The sequence below is a fragment of the Sipha flava genome, unplaced genomic scaffold, assembly GCF_003268045.1.
Source record: "Sipha flava isolate LNK unplaced genomic scaffold, YSA_version1 2_pilon_pilon, whole genome shotgun sequence".
Classification (NCBI taxonomy): domain Eukaryota; kingdom Metazoa; phylum Arthropoda; class Insecta; order Hemiptera; family Aphididae; genus Sipha; species Sipha flava.
Genome location: NW_020272972.1, coordinates 2,171,076 through 2,196,865, shown reverse-complemented (window position 1 = coordinate 2,196,865; position 25,790 = coordinate 2,171,076). Strand labels below are relative to the sequence as shown.

At 25.9% G+C, this 25,790-nt stretch overlaps 1 protein-coding gene across 4 annotated transcripts; it reads left to right on the top strand.

Moving 5' to 3' along the window:
* On the top strand, nucleotides 1-24,647 carry LOC112686008. Of its 4 annotated transcripts, none has more exons than XM_025558104.1 (15): nucleotides 1-687; nucleotides 15,289-15,764; nucleotides 19,157-19,327; nucleotides 19,866-19,963; nucleotides 20,029-20,283; nucleotides 20,365-20,475; nucleotides 21,633-21,734; nucleotides 21,799-22,035; nucleotides 22,779-22,976; nucleotides 23,061-23,111; nucleotides 23,205-23,455; nucleotides 23,561-23,783; nucleotides 23,870-23,957; nucleotides 24,042-24,144; nucleotides 24,217-24,331. In XM_025558104.1, exons 2-15 carry the CDS (start codon nucleotides 15,356-15,358, stop codon nucleotides 24,329-24,331), a joined length of 2,412 nt encoding a protein of 803 aa, XP_025413889.1. In that variant the 5' UTR covers nucleotides 1-687; nucleotides 15,289-15,355. The 4 variants fall into 4 exon arrangements, with proteins under 4 accessions (XP_025413889.1, XP_025413892.1, XP_025413888.1 ...); XM_025558103.1 differs by lacking the exon at nucleotides 1-687 and adding an exon at nucleotides 13,368-13,564 and having other exon boundaries at nucleotides 24,217-24,647; XM_025558107.1 differs by lacking the exon at nucleotides 15,289-15,764 and having other exon boundaries at nucleotides 7-687; nucleotides 24,217-24,638.
* The last annotated feature ends 1,143 nt before the right edge of the window (nucleotides 24,648-25,790 follow it).

The following is a 25,790-nucleotide window of genomic DNA, read 5'->3' as shown; positions in this document are numbered from 1 at the left end:
GCGTGTCAACCAACCCGTAATAATATGCATTGCCGTACAACGCGATAATAATAATAATAATGTACACGCGTACGCCTCTACGCGCGCAATGTCGTCACATACGGTTTTTTCTTCGCCGCCGTCCGGCCGTCGTCGCCGCCGCGTCATGATAACGCAATAATAACTTGTATCCCGCACCGCTCACGTCAATGTTATCGCGTGCCTACGGTATTCGCTCGTACGCGTCGCGCAGTCCGCGGTAAACGGAGTTCGTAAGTGGGTGTTTTCGTGATAATCGTCCGCGCGGTTACAAAACGTGTGGTGCGTAGGTCCGATGAAGATAAAAACGAAAAAAAAATAAACAAACGTGAGACGGTCGAATCGAAATCGTCCGGTGTTGCGGTCGATTGCTTTTCTTCTTCTCTTTATTATTATTGTTATTATTGTTATGCCGTTCGCGCGCCCACCAGATTTCTCGACAAACGACCGCGATCTCGGTTTTCCGTTGGACGTCATCGTTGTCATCGCGCGCGGTTGATAAAATCCACCGTCGAAACGCACCCCCGCCCAGTGACCGGGTTTAGCGCTGCTGAGCTTAGAACCGCTTATCAAGAGCACCCGGTGAGAAGACGTCGCGTCGCGGTTCTCACGTCCTCGCTCCGTTCGCCGTCGGGTTTCGTACCGGATTCGCGATGAGGAAGCTCAGCGGTAAGTGTTCATGTCTCTACAATACATTTATCCTTTACATCCCATCCACCCGGATGCGTGTCTTGACACCGCCGGTTTTTCGTGATAGCCGGTTCTGTTTAATACCAGACTGTTAAACCTGTCCTCGATCTTCTTTCTGTACATCAATCTGTTACGATATTATCCGCATTTAACATTTGTTGAGGTCTAGGTTATTTATCAGTTTTGTATTTTATCCGTAACTATTCGGGTAGGATTCCTTTTCAGCTCTTTTGAAGTATTTGTTTTCCACGCGTATATTGTAGGTACATGCCCTTAATATTATTATGAATTTTTATAGGTAAAATAGACAATGTTCCCCATCCGAATTTTTGGTAACAATTAATTATTTACATGTATAATTTTAATGTTAGCATTTTCAACCTCAATATTAGAATATTATATAATTTTTAGTTTGTCTGTCTTTGGTTATTTATGTGGCAGCTCTAATATTAAGTGTAATTAATAAACATTCAGTCGGACAGATGTTAGACAGATGGTATATTTATAAAATGTTTTTTTTTTATGCTCAATTCTCATGGGTGTGAGTGTTATGGGTATGTTAAAACAAAAAATAGTTAAGGTCATCTATGTATTAATTTGTTTCATAAATAATTTAATTTATAGGAATGTGTATTTAGTTTTCATTTTGTAATAATTGACACTAAGTAGGTACAAATAATTAATATTCAACCAATTTTTTTTTATGTAGGCATGTAATATTTTGAGGTTTATTCAACTAAAAATCAATATTTTATGGAGTATGATGAGTTAATATATTATGTGCAAAACTTAAAAAAAAATCATATTAAAACTTTACCTACTAACATAATCTACTCATTGTCTGCTGACATATTAGTATTAATTTATGCATATACATTTTCATAAAGCACATTTTTCTTTAGTAATATTTATAACATATAGGTACTTCGATTATTTTGGATCAAATTAGTTACTATTATATATTGTGTAAAATATTTTAGTTTGGTTGTTGTATAAATGTATATTAGAAAAAAATAATTTTTCATTAGTAAGTTTGATTTTAAATTTTCATTACAATGAAAACCATCATTTTTCTTTTTTTTCAAAAATACCTAGATGAATGAAAAGTAATTTAAGTAGAATTTTTTTTTTAATAGAAAATTCAGATAATCAAATGTATTACAATAAACACTAACACAACATTAATACTGTCTTAAATGTTGAATAGTTCTTTTATTTTTATTGTTGTGCTATTTTTCAACAGTTTTAATGTTAATTAAAGTATGATAGTCATAATAAAAATAGCTAGATTTATCATGATTTTTAATCCATCATGCTCCTTGGTTTTATATAAGTTTTCATACAAAAAGACTTGCGAAAGATAATGTTGAAATGTTATAGTAGAAAAAAGTAACATAAATCTTAAAGTACTTTACTTAGATTGAATACTTCATAAACAGTATATTAATATATGAAACATAAATGTGGATACATTTTTTCATTATTCATTAATAATCTTATAAATAATAATTTATGTATAGTTATGTATCCATACCTTAAACCTTGCTTTTATCACTTACATAAATACTATAAACATAGTTTATCTCTCTCTCTTGACTTTACAATTCTTTAAGAATTTTGGCTGCCACCGTCACCGTTCTCCAGTAATCACGATCCTGGACTCTATTTTCTCAATCCGTCGTTTCAAGTGTTTCTAAGTCCTTCCTTATTCCATCCATCCATTGCTTTCTAAACTTTCCTCTTTGTCTTTCCCCTGTCGGTTGCCATTCAATAGCTGTTCTCGTACTAGCGGAAACATAATTAATATAAAACATAGTTAATAGTAACTTTTATTATAGATTATACTTAAAATGATATTGATAAGTTGATATTTACTGGCAAATAATAGTATATTTGTATGCAAAAAGATAGAATATTGAAAGTTTATAGTTATTTAAATCACTTATTAACTGTTCAAATTGGTTGAAGAAAAAAACTAATTTGTGTTTTAAAAATAAAAGATTGGTCTGAATGTAAGTGATTTTTGTTCAAAAATATTTAGAATAGGTATACAATGCTAAGGTTGTTTACAAAGACCTAATTACAATTTTTTGTAAAATGCCATTTAATATATTGTAATTTAATATTAATTGGAAGATCATGAAAAAAAAAATAACAATTTTTAGAGACTTTGGCTACAACAACAACTAGACACATTTATTTGAAGTTATAGTTTTTGAAACATTAAAAAAAATATATTGAAACAATGACGTATTTCTATTTGACCTTTAAACTCCATTAATATAATTTATAATAGTTCTTGGTTCTTATCTTGGTATACGTGCACCAAATCACATGTGTACATTTTATGTTCAATTTTATTTCAAAATTAGTTTGTTTTAAATATACAAGTAAGTACATGAATATTTATGAATTTGAATTACCTAAGTAACAAAAGTTCTTCAAAAAAAATTTAACAATTTAGTTTTTTTTTTTTTAAATAGATGTATTATAGTGTTTTTATTGATATTTTTGTTTATAAAATTATTAATTAATACATTCAATAGCTAAGTACAATAATTATGTTTAATAATATGATTTTTTAAAAAATTGTAACAATAAGTTGTTTTTGTGGTAAGATTGTAAGTGTAGTGATCATCATTGTTTTATATGACTCCTTCAGGAACTGAATCATATATGAGTACATACAAATTTTTTTAGCACAACTGATTATGCTAACCACACTATTTATTGATAACATTATAACCCTTATGGTCTTTGACTCAATTATAAATTAAAAAAAAAAAGAAATGCACAAAATGTAATGTGACACATACAAGCAGCATTCAGGTGCTATTATTAAATTATCTTTAATAAATAAATTACATTTCGTGTACTCTTATTTTATGTTACAATACTATTGTGTGTTATTATTTTTGGATGCACAAAAAGTTATCCCTTATATATAAGAGTTATAATTATGTTTCAAAATGTTTTATTAAAATTAAGAAAAACTACGAATTTTTCATTTTAAAACACTATATTTTACGATTTATTATATTAGTTAAGTTGCAAAATGAATAAATTAATTAAATTTATGGATTGTATATTCGAGATAATACATTAGGCTTTATTGGACATGAGTAATGGCCTTATGCCAAAAATAATTTTAAAACCTACTAAGTAAATGTGAAATGAATACCTCAAAAGACCTAAAAAAAAAACCGCACAAAAATGTTTTCAAATCTCAATTGATCACATATATACGTCTAATACCGTAATAGATAAACTAATATTAATTTTCGTATGTATGAGTGTTTTATTTTGTATTAACAAAGGACGATTACGGTCCTATTACGAAATGTCAACACAATGAGTTCGCTATCTTAATGTTCGCATTGATCTCAATATTATTACTTCATAACAACTTTTTTTTCGCCGTTTTCTTTTAATACTACAATAAATCATAACAACTTAAAAACAAAAATTAAGACCTGTTTTAAATTACTTAAAAATCAATTCTGGAAAAAAAGTGATTTTTTTGATTTTTTAAAGGATTTTTGGAAAAATGTATCCGTCCTAAATGTTATGTTCTCAAAAAATATGTTTTTATGTATAAAAACCAAGGCTTAACACTATCCAAAGAAGAAATTCTATTTATTTTTTTTATATATAATATAATAAAAATTAAATATTATGCGTTTGATAAACTTATGCTTCTTTTTATAACTTGACTTTTTAATATAAAAGTTATTTTTATAATATTATTTTATCCTATACATTTTAAAAAGACATATTCATAATAAAGTTAACCAAGCTCCACTCAAAACTGAATTTCAAACGTAAAAACTTATTGCTTTCGAATTAAAATAATAATACATCATTATTTTATGCGAATGTGATCAAAGCAAGTCGAGTGTCAAATACGAGATCTCGATAGTATTTCATGAGGACTTTTTGTAACTTTCTTTGAAATGACTAAATACATGAGCAATAATTTATTTTGATATTTTATTGATTCGATATTTATGCACTATCATACTATCATATATTTTAGTTTAAATATTATTGTATCTGTATCAGTAGCGCTGTTTGTAGTTTTATCTTATGTGATGAAATTATAATTTTTGTTTATTAATAATAATAATAATAATAATAGTTCAAGTTTTAACATATATTTTAACAATTAGTAAAAATATTTTTTACGATCGTTTTAAATTGTTTAAAAAAAACATTTAAAAATCATGACGTAGTTTACTGTTTTATACAATTGTATTATACTATATTATAATCAGTGGCATAGCCATGGTAGAAAGGGTGTGACAGTGGGCCATGCCCCCACAATGGCTTTTTCAACATTTTGCATAATTATATTATTGTTTATTTTATACGTTTGTAAAATTCGTGGAATTTTTAAATGTTTTTGCTCATAATTCTTATCAATTTGTTGAATAGTAATTATTATTTCAACCAATCCGAAAAAATCACAAAGAAGTAATCAAAGTTTTTTCTTCAAAATCTCATCGACGTCTCTTATCATTAAATTGGTCTAAATGAAGGTAATAAATTGAAATTTAATTAATAAAATAAAAACACATTAAACTTAATATAAAAATGAAATGTTATTGTTAATTGTTGATTATGTTTTTTTAGTATTTAGATTTGCCCCTTTCCATTTTAAAATCCTAGCTATGCCACTGTATATAATATTGGGTTTAATATTTATTGTACTATTAATTTTTTTTTTCGTGTCAAGTAACCTTATACATACCTAAATACGACTAGGATTAAATTAATTAAAATTAAAATAAACAGCTATAAGTCGGTGTACTATTAAATTATTTTATACTTAATTAGTTTCCAAAACATCTTATTAAATTTCACTATATGGTTGACATAGGTAAAAAAATCCGCTATAAAACCATTTGTGATGAATGTGGTTTAGTGATCATTCATTGTCATCAAATGTATTGACATTTATTTAGTAATTCTAAGGCTGTTCGATTATTTTGAATTAATCGATTATTACTATTATTTTTTTTCCCGATGATTATTTTACAGTTTTTATAAAATTCGATTAATAGCCAAATAATCGATATAATCGAATTTCCGATTAATCAAATAATCAAAATAATCGAATTTCTGATTAATCAATATATATTTAATATTAGATTACCTGATTACATACTTAAATTTTAAATCCGTGCTAAATGCTAATATGATTTTCTGAGTTCAATAATTCGGAATGTATTCACGACTATTTTATAAATATCTAGAAGATAACCGTAAATTTATTAAGGATAATATTGTAAAAGTGGACATCTACATCAACATTTCATCCTGCAAATCTTGTTGAAAATTGTGTAGAAATTAAGGAATCAATTTATCCATTGTAAAAAAAGTCTATTAATAGGTTAGTCATTAAAAAAATCAATTTATAGGTTAATCAGTCAATAAAAAAAAATCGATTAATCGATTATTCAGATATTAAAAAATTCGGTTATTGATTAATCAGTCATTAAGAAATCTATTTTCGGTTTGAATATTAATTTTCGATTAATTGAAATAATCGATTAAAACTTGAATTTAATAATCGAGTGGTAAAAAAAATAATCGAACAGCCCTAAGTAATCTACTAAACTACTTCCTCAATAATTTATATAATTTTTTTATTTGATTTGTTATGTTTACTTATAACTGCTTTATATTCAAGTTTAAATCTTAAAATAGTACATTGACATTTTTTATTCAATAAAAATTTTATATTTATGTTCAGATTAAAAAAATCATATTAGTAAAATTTTAAATGAATAAATTATATGATTGATGAAAATTGTTTGTATGTAAAAAACATAATTAATTCAAGGCATACAACTGTAAAAGTATGTTCAATTTTTATGCCATTAATTCTGAACAATGGTAATTTTGAGTTGAATATTCTATTTCAAAATTGTTGTTCCACAAACAATAGTATCTATTAACAAATTACCAAAATTAAATAGATTCATTCGTGTATAATAGTTTTACATTTTTTTTTGTGTTCTACTAGTGTTATTCATTTATTTTGATTAAAACTTTATTATTTTTGATATTTATTACATTAATAGTCTAAATTATTATTGACTTCGTGTGAGGCCATATGTTCTTATGTGGTATACCCCGTGGCACATTTAAAATATTCTATTCACTTGTTAAATATACGATGTGTAAACAATAACTAAGTTTTAAATAATTGTTTATTTTATAATTAAAAAATTAATAATAATTAATTGTAAAAAAAAATGAATAAAATAGTGTTTTCTATACATACTTTTTCTTATTATAAATATTAAATGATTCTAATTCGTTTTATTCATTTCCCTTTTTTGTGGTATGATTTTTAATTGTATTTTATTGTGTTATTCATAATTTATGTTCAAAATGTTAAAAAAATTTTGCTTTGTATTTAAGTTAACACGTATTTATGATCAAATAATTTAATAGCCACAGATATTTTTTGAGTATTAATAAATTTAGAAAAAATATTCAAGTTTATTATATATATATTACTTATATAATTTACTTTTGTAAATACATGCTAAGCTTTACGGTAAAAGAGAAATGGTGTAATAGTTGAAACTTAAGTTTTTGCATTATCTTTACCCATAACGGTATGTCGATATCATATTGAAATAGTTTTCATATCAATGTTGTAATTACTTTATTACGTTATGTTCACATATATTTTTATTTTTTGCTATTTGCATTTTTTTGTTTATTGTACATTTATATTTATATTCAATATAAATGAATTGTTAGAATTGGTTTGTTTGGAAAAAATTGCCACCGAAAATATTGAATTCATGAATTATTATTATATTATAATTGTTATTATTATTAATTAACATCGTTTGGTAATTTTACTTATACATAATATAATATTCACAAAATTGAATATCATATAATTATAGTTTATCAATTTTTAAACGGTTTTCTCATTACTTGTTTAATTGTAATTGTTTTGCATATCAGAATTTCAATTAAAAAATTCATTAAAATTGTTCGTATAATATATATTTTTAATCATTTTTTATAATTGTTATTATTTATATGGTATTTTTACTAGGAACCATTATTATTATTTTCGCACTTGCTCGTTGCTGATAAGTTAAATTTAAATTTTATTAGTATTTGTTTTATTTAACCAATTATCATTAGAGATGCCAGATTTTGAAATCCCTAAAATGGGACATCATATAGAATGACCCTATTTTTTTTTTTTTTTTTATGTAACGTTCATGAGGAAACAGAAATAAGTATATAACTTTGGAATTAAAATATTTATTAGCAAATACAAAAATACATTATTATTGTATATGACCATGTCGATTAGTTAATCATAATATGATATACAATAATTTATATTGTTTTATGTTTTATTATTAAATAATACAATATTAAATGTTATTTCTCTCAGCTTCTATTAATCGGGATAAACTGAATGATCGAACTAGACACCGGGTCTGTCTCGGTCGAATCGAGATGAACGGCCTAATTATCATGCTTTGTTGAATTATTATTATGAATTAAGTTATCTATAATTTTGTTTTGTACCTATTTGATGTTAAGGTTATTAATGATTATGCCATAATCAAGTTCTATCAAGAATATGAATCTCAATAAATTTGATTTGTGGTATTATATTTCAGTATACATAAACCTATAAGACTATTATTAACTTCTAAACTTACAATATTTCAAATTGAAATAATGAAGTATAATTTTCTTTTAATCGTATGATTTGTGCACCAGACTAGTAAAAGTTTAAACGGTTACAATGATTTCGTTCAAATATTGGTGCTGTATATTGTGAACAATCATTATTAACGTGAATGTTAAAACTCGTTCTTGAAAAATAGTTCTAGAAAGAACAATTTGACTTATCTTAAAATAAGTTAAATAATTCAAAATTGTATTAAAAATATAGTTACTTGTTTATATTTGTCACTATTTTTCTATTGTTTCGCATGGTTTTTTTGAAATTATACTGTAGAATTAAAATAAATCTATCAAACAGTAAGAAGTACTACTAAAAAAAAATGTCGACGCTTATTAAATGTGTGGATTTAAATTATAAAAATATTAATCCAATAAAAAAATATATGTTATTGCATTTATAATTGACGTCAGTTATTACACTTTAAAACCTAAATTTTAGCACAATAGCATTTAAAACACAAAAAATTATTATTATGTAATAAATAATAAAATTATGTTATGACTTATGATTAAAAGGTGCAGTTTATTCAATATTTTTTTATTGCTTCAGTTAGCTTGTCAAATAAAATAGTATGTTACAACATTACAGAGTCATTATGTTTTAAGTGGTTTATTATTGATGCATACAGACCTTGGGTTAAATTGATAAATACGAGAGCAGTCAAGTAATATTCTTTTTACAATTGAGTAAATGCATTTAAAATAAATATGTTCAAAAAACAAATCAATAATAAATTATTTGAGTAGAATTATTTATGATATTGTATACATACATAATATAATTTTGTGTACATATTTTTGTGCTTATCATATTATTATTTATTTTTTATATCGGTAAAACAATAGGATATTAAAAATGTATCAAGGACCTTTTAATTTCATAAATAATTAATTGTGTATTTATTTACATTATTTAAATTTTGTACTTATTTGTTGGGTTTTAAGACCTTTGTTATTAATAATAATAATATACTTGTAACATGATGTATGTTCATTAAGAAAGTTGGTACCAGTGTTTGGATAATGGATTTCAAGCAATCTAAGACATGTTGGACAACAAGTACCCTACCTATATGGTTCGAAGATTGCATCAGAACTTTTTTAACCTGTTCAAATTGTAATATTCTTATTTTTCTAACTGTTGGTTAGTTAAAATGCTTTAAAAAGTCTCGTTCAATTAAAATGGTTTAAAAAAAATATACGTAACCATTTAGATATTGTATTACATTTCTACTTCTTAAAAGAGTTTATTATTAACTTATAATATCCGTTGTATATAACTTGCTAAGGATATTATTCGAGTGACGGTATAAGTCGAATGAGTTATGTAGTTATACGGTTACTAATCCTGAAACTATTAAAATCACACGAGGTATAATGTTATATTCCCTTCATATTAACCTCGATATTAACTCATCCCAGAACTTATTCTTAGGTTATTTGATATTTTTTTTCACTATCATAACTACTATAATTATATAAATATTAATAATATGATTATGTGAATAATTATCTCATTATAGTCTTTTAAAAATATATTTAAACAGTGATGAAAAAAAAGTGTTTTTATTCTTCTAAAAATTAGTAATAAAATAAAATTGTATTATACCTCTTAAAAGTATAAAAAAAAATATTGATATGCTAAAATTAAATATTTTGTGATTCGAACAAAAGATATTTTCTTTGATAAATAACACAATTAACTTGAGTTATTCGTGCTAGGCAATAACCTCAAATCGTATCCTGTCAAATTAACGCAGTAATAGTACACTAAATTACATTTATATCATATTTATGTATTAATTTATTTTAATAAAACTTGATCAGATTTCCGATAAAAATCGTATAATAATTACATCTGTAAAAAGTTCTTTAAACTTAAAGAATGCAAAATAAAAAGTATATTACTTCATAAGAAAATAAAACACATTTGTACCGAAAATAATCATCTTATTTTGTTTTTTTCTTCATAAGTAATTAATCATTATAATTTTACATATATATGATTATAACTTGTTTTTAAATTGTAATAATATATGAACTATTATTTTTTTTACGCCTAAAAGAAGAAAATTTAAAAAAAAATGTTTAAATGTTTTTCAGTTAATTTTGGATACAATTTGCAATTATTGGATAAAGTGTTTACATGCTGTTAGCATAGCAAGATATAATAATAAGTTTATTTAAAATATATTATTGATATTAATGCTATAGGGCGTTGGCGTGTGGTAAAATTGTATTATATTTTAATAACTTGTTCGTTGGTGTATTTCTTTAGGCTTTCGTGTTCTAAACTAATTCACAATTTAACGTTAAAAAAATAATTCGTAAACTATATTTTAATAATATTTTTAATCCCATAAATATATATAACATTATATCTTATTTCTAAGCGTTCGACGTTTATTGCAATTTTGACTTATTCTTAAAGACGACTCAAGTTGGCAATAATATTTTGAATGGTGGAAACGTGCTGACGAATATATATGTATATCCCCATTTTGTTTGTGACAACTAGGCCGGTCACGTAAAACGAGATTTTAGTGTGAATACTTTCCCTACGGGACAATATATGTTTTGGACTCTACCGTGCTTGCTTTCAAATATGGAGCATTAAAAAAAAAATCGCAACGGTGTGCATGTGTCATAGTACTTAATTCCGTCAAGGATTTCAGTTATATGATTCCACACTGTTGGAATTCGTTTAATCCCTAAGCTATTTCTCAAATCAAATGCAAAAATTTTGGCGTATCAAAAATAAAAATAAATGTTTTTGTATTTTATATTTTTAATAATTATTTACATACTCTTTGTGTACGTACATCTGTATTTTGGGTGATCCATTGTGTTTTTTCGTTAATCCGTGTAATTAATCCAAAAAACCACGATGGATCACAACTACTCCGTGTATATTAATTAATAATTTACCATACATTACAGTGTTATTTCTATATTATTTTCCGTTTAGTTATTGATTTTTTTGGGTAATCATAGAATATCATACTTGCATAAGATCAACGATATTTGAAATTAATCATTATATAATTAAATTGTAGTTGTTGTATTATCTCTAGTGTTTATCTTACTCGTTGTACGATGAAAATGGTTTGTTTTTAATAGACCATATATTGTATAAATTATTATTTTCGTATTCAACAGAATAACGTAAAATATTTACTTAATAATATTATTTACTGGTGACACGAGTTCCTTTTTTAACACATTATATAACGAGTAAACACTTTATATTTCATTTATTTTTTTTACAAAATAGAGCTTCTCAAAATATTAAAAAAAAATTGATTTTTATCAACGGAGCTCAATAATAATATTGTGGTTAAAATATTGTTAATTGTCTATAGTAAGTAAATCTACTATATGTTATATTATTTCAGCAAGTATATTTTCAAGTTTATTATTGTCTCTATTGCTATATTAATGTGCCATGAATTGTCATTGTTTGTATTGTACTATCGTATATTCGTATTTATTATGCATTAGAACCTTTTGATACTCCGCAACTCTTACTGTTAAGAATATAAATTTAATAATCATTATTAACAACAGTTGTTAAAAAGAAAATTGACCATGACCAAAAAGAATGTCCTGGTGGTACAATAATAGAGACGTGAAAGTGAAGCTAATCAGTAGAATAATGTGTAAATAATATACTTATCGATTACCCATCACTAGGTTCCTTATTTTCACTTATAAAATTCGCCGAAAATACGATAGTCCAATTTTTACGCACATTACGCGTTATTTACAGGCTGTATTTTATTTCAAGTTACGATGCATTTACATTTGGTTGTATACAAATTTATTATTATGTATTTAATTTATTATGTTACATTTTTTTTTTAATTATCCACTTATTTATTTTAATCGTCTATCTCTTGAAGTGAGTTTATTTTTTTTTACTATGTCAATGATAAACTTAAAAAAACATTTATGATCATCTTTGTTTTCAAACAACAAGGTCATTGTTTTGCCTAAAGTACGCATAATTCGTTAAACCTAAATCATAGAACGAGGGGAAGAGAAGGGGAGAATCAGGATGACGACCATATGGTGTGTTGTGAAATTCCTGAGCTGCCCACATTTATATTGTACCTGGCGCTATAGCATATAAGCTACTTTCATCCGTTATGTGTGCATTTACATATACAGAAATAAACTTAAATTTCGAAATCACTTTGAGTTCGTTATTATTATAATTAATTTTTGAATTCTGTGATATGCTATTCATCGTTCCTAGTAAAATGTTCGCGTTGCAGTTTTCAACTGTTTGTAGGTACTTCAAAACATATATTAACACTTAAAAAATATCTCCACTTGTATGACGTATTATTTATTCAATATTGTTATGTATGCTTGGTGCGGTAAAAGTGCGAATATCGATTTATAACCAAAGTTTAACCGGTAAGAACAAGGTTCTATCGCTCTTACCTAACGTTTGTACTTTTTTTACTGAATGTAAATTTGATCACAAACTTGTAAAAATCAAATCATTATCAGTATGATATGTATAACTTAATCTATTTATTATTCAAAACATATGGTAAATCTTAATTGTATGCATAGACAGTTATGCAAATAAAGCCATATTAATATTACGCACAGACAATATCGTAACTATAGTCTGAATAATAAAAAAACATAATTATAAAAAAATTTTATTTACAAATAAAATCTTAAAATATATATTTTTAAAACTGTGTTTCTATACAATTGTTAATTAATTTGTTCTGTATTAATTAGTTTTTTCCATAATTGTATTGTTTAAATTTTGTTTCGTTTAAATATAAAAAGACTACTTTATGTACTTTTTAATATATTATTATAATTGCGTATTTTATTATTATATAGAGTTATAGATGTAGATGTCGCTGGTTGTTCCCGTTCAGTGTCCGCGTGGGCTTCGCAGCCTGTTAGTAGAGACCAGTTGTCTTCTGTCTGTAGGTTGTTGTTCGTTTATGGTGGGTCGTTCCTTTTTATTTTACGTTTAATCTGTATAATATGGATTTAGTGTACGGTCAGTGCTCAAAGGACTGTTTTTGTCAGTTTTTAACTTTTTTTTTTTTGTAGGAGTGCATTATTTTTTTATTGTTTTAAAAACGTAAGTGTTGAGCATTTTCTGTGATATTTTGATTAGTTAATACGCATTTAATTGATTTATAATCTAGTTATATTTTCTATTTATAATCTATATTACTATACAAAATAAATATTATACTAATTGTCTGTTCTAATAGATGTTTAATTAACTACATTTATTGGTTTTATTCAAATGTTTACCTTATTTTCTCTCTTATCCAATGGCTTAATTGTTTTAATATTTTTCGGCTTTCTAATCTATGATAAATAATTTTTATTCATCTATAGCCCAGTTTTGTTATATATATTTAATTGTTTGTTTTAATGTACAATTCAGTAATTCTTAAAGTATTGCAATATATTCAGAACCAATTTCAGTTAACATCTGGTTTGGTTTAATGGTAACAAATAACAATATGTTTTTAATACATAAAGGCGGGAAAATAACATGACCCTTCGAATTCTGCCGTTTTTGTCCCCAAAAATACGACCCTTCGTAATGTCCTTAATTCAGGTTCCTTTATCGTATTGATAAATTGTATAGTTAATGTTGACGGATTTTTCAATTGTTTCTTTTATTAAATTAACTGTTTTATTTTTGAATTGTTGAAACCACACAACTAATTATTTTTAGGTATTTAGCAAAATTGTAGTTTTTTATTTTCTAAATTTGTTGTTATGCTTAAATGTTCAATTCAGAATGTCAAACTAGCTATTTATCAATAGTACATAAGTCAATATATTGCATAAAACTGAGTATGTTTTTCAATGTCATTGGTTTTCATTTGTTTGTAAAAACGATTGGCTGTTGTTAGCTGTTCAATACTTCGAGCAGTTAATGTTAATTTCGTACATGCGTGCGGGTGTTAAAGATTATTCTTACGTGATTTCGTGTCAAAACATTCCACTCCGTAATAGGAAAGGAATGCAACAACCTGGAGTAAAACAAACGGAACAACATTATCTTTAAACCCATCATTCATCTTGGCCATACTTGTTTTTTCTAAGAAAAATAATCCAAGTGACAAGTTCAATACCATTGAAATTGAAAAATGTATATATTGATTATATCGTTCGATTTTATGAAGTATTTTTTAAAATTTCCTGTACTAAACATTCTTATTGGTAATTATATATTTTTAGTAAATTTATTCTATGGTATGCACTTGTTAACCACCATGTTTAGTAATATTATGCTTACATAATATTTACTTGGCAACTTTACACAAGTTTCTTTTAAAAATTAAAACTCGCAATTACAGGTTTTGTATTTCTTCTTTAATATTGTGAAATACATAAAAAAAAAAAAAAAACAGAACTATTAAACCGTAACGTTATAGCTCTAACGATGTTGATCTGTGTTTGTTTTCATAAATTACCTACTCAAAGTTTACTATACCTAGCATCCGAACAACTTATCTCTCACAACTTTATCTGTACAGTAGTAAACGTTTCGATACGGAGCGATGCATTGTTAATAATATACTATTATATTGTAATATTGCATTAGTAGAGAGAGTGAGTGTTTTGTTTTCGATGAAAACGGTCGCGCGGGATCGCCCTTGTGCCACTATCGGAGCACATGCTTTTTAACCGCCTATACTGTTTTATGGTGTATACTAATGATAGGCATTGGCGTAGTGCTTTTGGACGATTACGTTTAATAATTACTGCTACTACTACTGTTACGACGCTCTTCTTGTGTTACTTGGCCTCGTATTGTTTATACGTGTATGTACGTTGTAGTTAACGAGCCGAAAACGGATGTGCGTTTGAACGTTTTTGATCGTCGTCTAACGATCCCATCGTCGTCATGTCTGATTTACCGAACAGCTTATGGGCTCATCCGCCGTTGCCGCCCGGTAAACGGATATTAGATCGTTCGACTTCGGAGGACAGGAAATCCACTACCTTCGGGTTCATGCGGAAATTCCCGTCCGTACGTCGCAACGGTGGCAAGAAGGACACCGCCATGGATACCACGTACGAAAGTTTCGACAGTCTATTCGACGACAACGACATCGTGCTGGTCGGGACCGAGTACGTGGACGATTCGGTCCGGAGCAAACGACCGTTCGCGTCGTCCATGTTCAGAAGCCGATCCGACGGCAACCTAGCCGGGTCTCCGTCCATGCACGGCTCGTACCGCGAGCCGGCGGAACCCAAAGGGTTTACCAAGTATTTGAGAGTGCTGAGCGGAAGTTGGAAAAATCTGTTGAACAGTAAGTGGACGATATTAGTAAAAAAAAAAAATTAAAAAAAAATACTGTACGAGAATAGAACAACGGAATGAGTGAGTAAACATCGTCGGTCCTCGCTCCCGGTCAAACGCGTATAATGTGCGCGTGTGTATTATTAACAGTGTAACAAATATTAAAATCAGTTGAATATTTAACGAACGTAATGTCTTATGTTATATTATGTAATGTATATCGGTACACGTACGATATCTAAGTATAATATTATATACCTATGTCGTACGGCGGCACGTACCTATATATTTAAAACGAATGAATTAAAAATACACTTGACAAGACCTGTGACTGAAAACAAAAAAATTATAGTTCGATCATATTATACGAAAAATACAAGCTGTATGTGCATAATAATACATTCGTATTATTGTATTTAGTCGCATGCACCCATTGTCCAAACATAATGTACTCGTGTTTCCGTCTTCTCCGAGTCTCTCCCCTCGTACCGACGACCGCAAGCAATTTAATTGTGATACGGTACAATACTATGTACGCATTATTTTAAACGTACGCGACTTCGGATCATCGGCAATCGATAAAACAACGATGGCGTCGAGTCGTCGTTAAAAAACAAACACGTAACATTACGAGTTAGAAAAATATTCTAAATGTAATATAATATGGAAATGAAAAGTATCGACTGTTATGCTTTAAAATTTGGTTATTAAACATAATTTTGTTATTTTGCTCCTATTTTCCCTCGTATAGTATATTTAATTAAGTACATTAATATTTGTGATTTGTTTTGGTTTTTTCCCCGTTTTTCTTACTATTATAATAATTATAAATATACTTATACTCGTATTTAGAATATATGTGGTTTAATACGTATGATATTTCATACATATATATGAATCGAAAATACACGAAATCGTTATTTTTACGTTTTTCGAAAATTGAACCCTACCTATCTATTATAATTACGATGTACATATATAGCAGCTATTAAATATTACTGATGAAATAATTCCGATTAACGATAATAGTTGATTGACATCATTTAAATTATTTAATAGTTTATCAAAACTTATGGTTTTTAATCTTTTAAATTAATTATAATTATCCTTATGTTATATTAACATTAATAGAACATTCTAGTGATTCTATTGATATTCGTGCTTATTTAAACGCGACTATCAAGAATAGCTGATCAAATTGGGGAACTACCTCTAAATTTTAACCGTGAATATTAGTGATCTAGAACTTAGCCTAATATTCAGAATATAAATAAATAAATATTATTATTATCTAAATACGAAAAAGGGTTTTCATATTTATGTGTTTATTTTTTTTTAATTCAAGTTTATTTTAAGTTCTCAAGTATATTTTCTAGTTTTCAAATATTGACTGTAGCAAACAGTTTATCGGAAATTATGTATTCATTTTTATATCTACGGTAAAAATAATAGTTTAAAAAGATAATTCATTTGCAATGAAATGTTTTCGTAAGAATTCATTAGTGTATTTTAATAATGTATCAATATAATAATAGTGTTGCCATTAAGGTATATAATTAAAAATCTACAATTAATTATTTCAAAAAGTAGTTATTATGATTAGATGTTAATAACGAAGTGTGCATATAATCGTGAATCATATTTGACCGTTACTTTTTGCTGGTACTGATGATAGTACCTAATAACTGATAGTTAATTTACAGTAGGTACTTAACTTATATAAATAATTATAAAATGTATACATCTGCAGGATTATTCTATTAATTTATAAAATATTACATGACTAAGTATATATTTTATTATGATAATATAAAGCATTAAAAGACTATTTAAATTAAATTTGTTAGTTTTATAAGGTTCATACTAAAACAATTTTTAATTTTATGTTATGGTTATAATTTTAACAAGGTTCTCATATAGACTATAACTTCGTATTTATAAAAAAATAAAAAATACTTCGTATTTCACATAAAAACTTGTTGGCTTAAATTATATAAAATAACATATTATTATTAATTCAAATACTAATGGATGTTCATGTGAAGTTTCCGTAAATGTCAGAGTTAAAGAAGTGGCTAATTTTATTGAGCTTCAACTTACTCTACATGTCACCCTCCTTTTTGAAACCAAAATAAACATCTGTTTAGTTTAATGTTATTTACAGGATATTATTTAGTACGGCTATTGGCTGTGAACTTAAGTTTTCAGATCTTGTCTCTTATCATTTATGGTTACCAGAATGTTAAAGTACTTAATATTTTATTTTTAGTTATATTAACGTAATATAACAATGAATCACCCTATGAAAAGTGTTAACCTATGCTGATTTCTTAGTTTATTTTATTAATAAAAGTTTTTTTTCAATATTACGCCTGTAGTTTGAAACAGTTTATTTTTATTGTACATTTAGTATATTACAGTTTAATGTACTTCATTATAAAAAAATGTATCGGCAGAAATATTATTATTATATTACTTCCAACAGATGTTTCTTTTTTTTTTTCAAATATGCAACACCTACATCTTAGTTATATTCGCAACCACGCATATTTCCAATTTAAGAAAACAGGTTTTGTATATAGTATAGTTGCAATCTGCATGTATTCAAATCTATTCTGAAAATCAAATCAAGGGCATTACACATATTCTTTAAAGTGTTATTTTCAAAAATATAGATTTATCCATTTATCTTAATTATACATTTCAACCAATTTATTACTTTTATAGAATTTATAAATTATATTTACGATTATTTTCAAAAATAAAATGGCTTTATAAATATAAATACTTCCAGTGGACTTAAGTTGATAGTGTTGAACATATGTATGTTTTTATTTCTATCAAATTAGATACTGTTTATATTTACATCGTATACAATGTGTTTAATCGTACAAATATTTACTTGAACTTATGGACTTGTTTTATTTTAAGTAAAATTAATTAGTATAAGTGTAGGTAACAAAAAAATGAATATCTATCAAAGTATTTAAATTTATTGTATGTAATAAATATCAAAATTATAGTTTTTTTTTTAGAAAAATTAATAGTAATGAACAAAATTATTATTTTTATATGGTGAAATCATTGTATTGTATATTCATATAAATAAACTGAGGTTGTTCCGCATGTGGATAGTGATTTTTTACATCCTTCAACTACCCTCCCAAAAGCTTTTGACTCCCTTCTACAAGGCTCTACATGTCGACAACACTAACCCCCTGACAGACGCTTGAGTTTCAAATAAGTAGTAGTTAGCTTTTGTAAAATCTGAGCCATTGTGTAATAGAATGCTGAACCTTTTTAAAATCTTTTATGACTATATGTTTGTGTGAAATACATCATTATAAAACATATATTACTATAAAATGTTTTATATAATTCTAAACTTATATGATATTTCAGTTAGCAGTATGAATAAAACCCAGAAGAATGTTCCTCAAGTCAAGAAAGTCCCTCCGCCAGCCATTCCAGATTCAATTGCATGCCGACATTCAGGCAGTAGTTTCGGATCTACTGGATATAGTAGTTCTAGTGATGATGCATTTCTTGATCCAAATACTTGTATCAAACCAGGTAAAATTATTCTAAATTTATTATTATTTTTATTTCTAGAATAATAGAATTATTGAAGCACTATTATTGATGGATAAAAATATTATAGATTAATAAAATATAGCTTAATATTTTACATTTTTGTAAGCTAATTGATGTAACTCATTTTACATTGTATTTATTTGTTTTAATGTTTGTAGTATACCTATATTTTACTTTCAACTGTTCATGTATTAAATCCTACTTAAGTTTTAAATTCAAATTAAATTAAAAACTGTTTAACTATTCAATTTTAATTATAAATTTAAATCCTTCAAAATTGAATACCTTTAAAATTATATTTAGGCATCAAAACCTAACAAAAAAATAAATACTGGAATAATCTTTGAACATAATTGTATTTGAAAAAAAGTTTAATATATTTCACTTAGTATTATGGTAATATAAAATATATACTTACATTTTAAGGATTAGCTCTCTTTTGATTCCATAAGTTACATTATTTAATATTATTATTTATTCTATTTTAATGTTTATGAAAATAATTTTGAAAATTTAGATATTTATGATGCAACAGATACTTACTGCCCTATTGGAAATAAATCGCCATCATCACAATTTAATCATCCTGCTTTTATATTCCCTGGTTCAACTTCGGTAAATAAAATTAACAATTTTTATCCTGAATTATCATTTATTTATTTATTTATTATTTTGTTTAGTATCATCATTCCGGTGGAAATATGAAAATGTATTACCACCAACTTTCACTTCAGGAAGATCAAGGAATTGATATGACCCAAAGTCCTGGTCGTGATAGTCCTGGTTCTTCTGGTTCTGGTTCTGGATCTCGTCACTCAACAGCTAGTTTAGATAGTGGTCGCGCTTCAGGGTGTCATCTTAGAGGAAACTCTCATTGGCCTCCAGAACTTAGTCCATCTACTAGAGTCGAAAGACTTCTCAATCAAGGAGTTCCTGTTAGTTTATTTGATATTTACATACATAATTTTTAATGACTTCTTCATATTTATATTGCATTTTATTAAATTTATTCACAGGATAAAGATATAATGTATAGCTGGTTAGTTGATCTTCATTTAGAAGAGTATTTACCATTGTTTTTATCAGCTGGATATGATATGAGAACAGTTTCGAAAATGACACCAGAAGTAAGTTATTATATATTGATTAAAAATTAGTCATTAATAATTACTTATTAACATCTGTTAAAACTAAATAAATAAACCTATAAATCTGTAAATATCTATACTATCAAACACGAAAATTCTTTTTTCTAAACTATATTGATAGTATAACAAAATAATTATTTTATTAGCTATTATTAAACCTAAATCCATAAATAAAATTTGAAGTTTATTTTTTATAAATTGTCTAAATGCAGGTGAATATGTGACACAACACCTTCCAATAACTATATAAAGTTGCAAATTAAAATGTAAAATATACTGATTGGTTGATGCATCTTTTAATTTTTTTTTTTTTACTTCTGAATGGTTCGAACTCATAATATATTTTATACAAAAAAAATTCTATATTTAATCTACCTCTATTATTTAATTGATTCAGAATTAGAATAAAAATGGTAAACATAAATATTTAACTTTTGACAACAATTTTATATTATAAATAAATGAAATTATGTATAATTGAATGTGTATTCAAAATTAATTTTATAACTTATAAATAACTGGTTTTAATTTTTTTTTTTTTTAATCAATTATGTTTTCAATATTTAATTAAATAAATGGTTGTAAAAGTTTAGGATGACTCATGTTATTTAATTATGGGAATAATAAATTTTCATTTAATAGAAATAATTTATATTTTAATAGTATTATTTAATCATCATTTGAATTAAGTATTTAAAATTGTTCATTAGGTCTAGTTGACTAATATTATTTTAATTATTTAAAGGTTTAGATTGGTATAAAAAAAATCTGTAAAACAATAACTAAGCATAAAATAATCTTAAAACCCGACTAATAATTAAAAGGTTAAATTACTATTATCTATTGACTATTTTTTATAAAATATAGTAACACAATTAGTATCTAGTTTACATGTTTATACATATATTTTGTTGATAAATTAATAACCCAATTAAATACTTAAGATAATTGAAGCATTCATTTATTTTATATATTTAAAATGATATTATTTACTAAAAATACTTATTTTAAAAAAAATATATATATGTTAGAAAATAAAACTTTTGAACTGTCATTTTTTATTAATAAACTTTATAGTACAACTCGTGATTAATCATTAATTTATTGTTTATAACTAATATTACTTGTGTTTATAGGATTTAACAGCTATTGGTGTTAAAAAACCAAATCATAGGAAAAAATTAAAAGCAGAAATTGGCTTATTAAATATATCTGATGGGCTGTTGGATTATATTCCTGTAAGTAGTTTATTTTACATACCTATTATATTTTATCAATAATATTGTAAATGTATGTTCTTAGGGATCATTGGATGAATGGCTTAGATTACTACGACTTGAAGAATATGGATCAGCATTAGAAGCTCAGGGATATTCTACAATAGATGATGTAACTCAGTTAACTTGGGAAGATTTAGAAGATATTGGAATAGTTAAACTAGGACATCAAAAACGTTTAATACTAGCAATCAAACGAGTTAAAGATATCAAAGCTGGCAAATCATTTGTACCTCATTCTCCTTATATTATTCAAACTCAAGTGAGTACAAGATATATATTTATGAAGTGTTAAAATCAATTTGGAAAAAGTCACATTTTTTAAATAATAATATATTTATATTGATATTTAGAAGTATTTTTTTTTTATTTTGGTTTAAAAATGTTTTTCATGTTATCTTATAGTATTTTTTAATTTAGCAGTTAGCTAAATGTATTCAAATTATTTTTATTTTATTAAAGAAGTAAATTAAAATACTTTAAATTTTTCTAACTAAAACACTATTTTATCATATTTCCTCTAATTATATGAAATATTACGCACAATGCAAATTCATTTACAGTTGATGTCTTGGTATTTGATGATATTTTATTTATTTTAACTAAAAAAATATTTTTAATAAAGTATAATTCCTCTTAATTTTTTTTTTATTAAAAAAAACTGATATTGTGATTTGTCTTGTATAAAATGTCATAAACATACTGCATTGCATTTACCCTTTTTTGTTTTAAATTACCCTTCAATTTTTCCCTTGTTTTTATATCATTTTTAGTGGCCAAACTTTTTAATTTTATTTATATAGTAAACAGTGTGGCACTATGAGTTATGAAAATAGGGATTGTAAGTACTACAAATTATTGCTCGTTTCTTTGAATTTTTTGTCTTGTAAATGCATGGTGTGTTCAATTGTATGTTTACTTCATTTTTCATGCCTAATTTTTATTTTTGTAATGCTTTTAATTTGCATTCACTCTTTTATTTAAACCATATATTGCATCCAAAAGGCCTGCATCGAGTCGCCATTAAGCATTGTAAGCAGCAGTTCTGGATGTGGAACAAGTATTACAAACATAAGTTCCGGTACTGGCAGCGTTGAACTTGATTTGCCACGTGTGCACGCCACATATCACAGCTTTCATCAACCTTGGGAATTAGAGAGTAGCAAACAACTTTACTGTCAAACAGATATTGTCCCCATCAAGGTATACATCTATTTTATAAATTATATTTTGCTATCATGTCTTGTTGCTTTTTATCAACTTCTGAGCTTTTGTTAATTTATCAAGTCCCTCAGACCTTCTCCGGATTCGAACTGGACACTCGAATTTCAGGAATCGGTAAAAAAAATTATCATTTTCCCATCTTGAATTTATTTATAAATTTACAATTTAAGTTAATATTTTTTAAAATAATGTGACTCATTATTTTAGCTTAGAGGAACACACCGTGGTAAATCTCTGGAAAGTTTACATGAAAATACTTCGACTAATGGAGGAACTAGTAGTTTTGTTGGTCCTCCTCAATGGAGACATCAGCAAAAAAGTTTTGAAGATGGTGATTTAACACCCACAAATGAAACGACTATTCTTCATGAATGTGGTGGTACATTACCAAGACCTAGAGGATTAGTTAAGCCAAGACTAGTGGCTAAGATTCCCGCTTTACTTTCTCAGCCAAATGTGTAAGATCACATAAAAAACTAAAAAAAAAAAAAACATAACTTTAATAACTTTTTATTTTTTAATTTTAAAAAATGTTTTATGTGTTGTGTTTTTCCAATTTATAGAGAAGACTGTTCAGGATTAAATACATTAAAACGTAGACCACCATCACCACCCAAACGTCAACAGTCTTGTGAAGATAATTTAAAATGTCATCAAATAACTGTTGTTGCTGATCTACATTGTATTCCAGCATTACAATCTAAATCTTTAAGCAAATGGACAACAGATAATATGTCTACTAAACATAACTTAGAGGATCATATTGGTTCAAATGCAAGTTTTAAAGTAAATTACTTTTTATTTCAAATCATACATTACATAGTTATTGATTCACTAAATAGTCGTGTAAAATTAATTAAATATATTTATAGTCAAATTCAAGTACTGAATCAGATACTATTCCATTTGCTAATGAAAATGCTGGTACTATTAAACAGAGAACCATCAGATCTACTAATGGTCAGTTATATGTTAATTTAATTTGGTTTTTTTATTCAAGTATTAACAATGAACTTATATATTTTTAATTGTATACAATTTTAGAACTAATTCAACCCATGTCTGCTGAAGGATCTCATTCTATGCATACAACTACAAGTTATTCAATGCACTCGACAACTAGTCAGTTTTCTCTTATGCCTCCCAGGTAAGAAAATATTTATTAGTTAAATTAAATATATTCGTTATGTGTAAATAGCCATTTTTTTTATTAATACAGTGGAAAGAAAGAACCAGCAGATGTTCTTAATGACATTGGAAATATGCTGGCCAATTTAACTGATGAATTAGATGCCATGTTAGAAGAAGAAAAAAGACAAGGTCTCAATGATTAGATAAATTAATTATTTGTAGGGATAATGTTGATTTTATTTACTCCTAATTGTCAACCATTGTTTTTTTTTTCATTTAAACGAAAAAAGAGATAACTTTTATGTTCCTTTTTTGTTTCTGTGAATTTTAAAATTCAAAACAAGCATATTTTATATTCTTATTTGTTTCTTATTAAATCTGTAAATGTATCTATTTAACTATGAAATAGAAAACACCAATATTAATTATATACACTCTTGCCCTTAAATTAGTTTTAGATTTAAGCCTATCTAACTCACCTTTAAATATTGTTATCTGTTTGATTTTAAAAGGCTTTTGAAATTTGAATAGGTATTGAATTTTATAAAAATTTTATGCAACTAAAATATTATGTTTTTTACTAATATAGTGTAGACATATCACCTTGAACGTCTTCCTGTTTTATAATTTTAATAAATCTAAAATTTATCTTGTTTTTATGATTTCTAAAACTTTACCGAAGTTATATAAAAATATTATAGTAGGTTTCTAACTTATTGTTTATAAGTAGATACTTTGAAAAGATTTTTGAATAATTGTATTCAGCATTATTTTAAAATTAAATATTGTATAAACTACTTTTGAGACAAAATATTTGACTGATTAGAGACAGGTGCAGAGTTATTAATTTTGAAACCATAAAGATTTTTATTATTTAAATAATATTATCTTACACCCATGGATAATATTTAAGTTAATATTAATACAAATATAAGTCATTTGATCATACTTTGACGAGCTATTTATTTATAATTATGAAAAAGTTATTATTAATTTTTATTATTAAATTTGAGTGAAATGTTTCGCCTAATGTGAATTTGATTTTAAATTTCTTTATGGGCATTTTCATTCCTTTGGAATTAAAGTAATAATTTTTGTATTGTATCTAAATTTAAAAATGCAGCTATTAGCTCTTATTAAAATACACTGAAAAAAGTAATGTCCAGTGCACACGGACATTTTTGAGTTTGTAAGATGTTATTTAATGATTAAATAATATTTAGAATCTAAACATTTGTATATTATGGCAGTAGGTTTATAATATAAACTGAAAATAACAATTTTATTATATTTATATACTGGTAGATTTTTATACCACAATTTATTATGTATATTAATAAACAATCTTGAATAATATTTTTTGTATTTATTTTTTGTAACTTATGATGTATAGTTTTGTTGGAGTTGAAATAATATTAAAAGGAAGCAAAATATTTTATTATTATCACTTGACATTTTAAATAAAATGTGTTTATGTATCATACAGTGGAGTCAGACTCTACTGGCAGTAGAGTCATTGGCATCCTGGACGAATTAACATATATGTGTTTCTCCTCATACAATTAGTAGTTTTGTTTTAAATCATTATCTGATACTATTAGTATCTAAATTTTAAATAAATAATGTAATAATGTGTGATATTTACAATTTGCAGTTTCCATG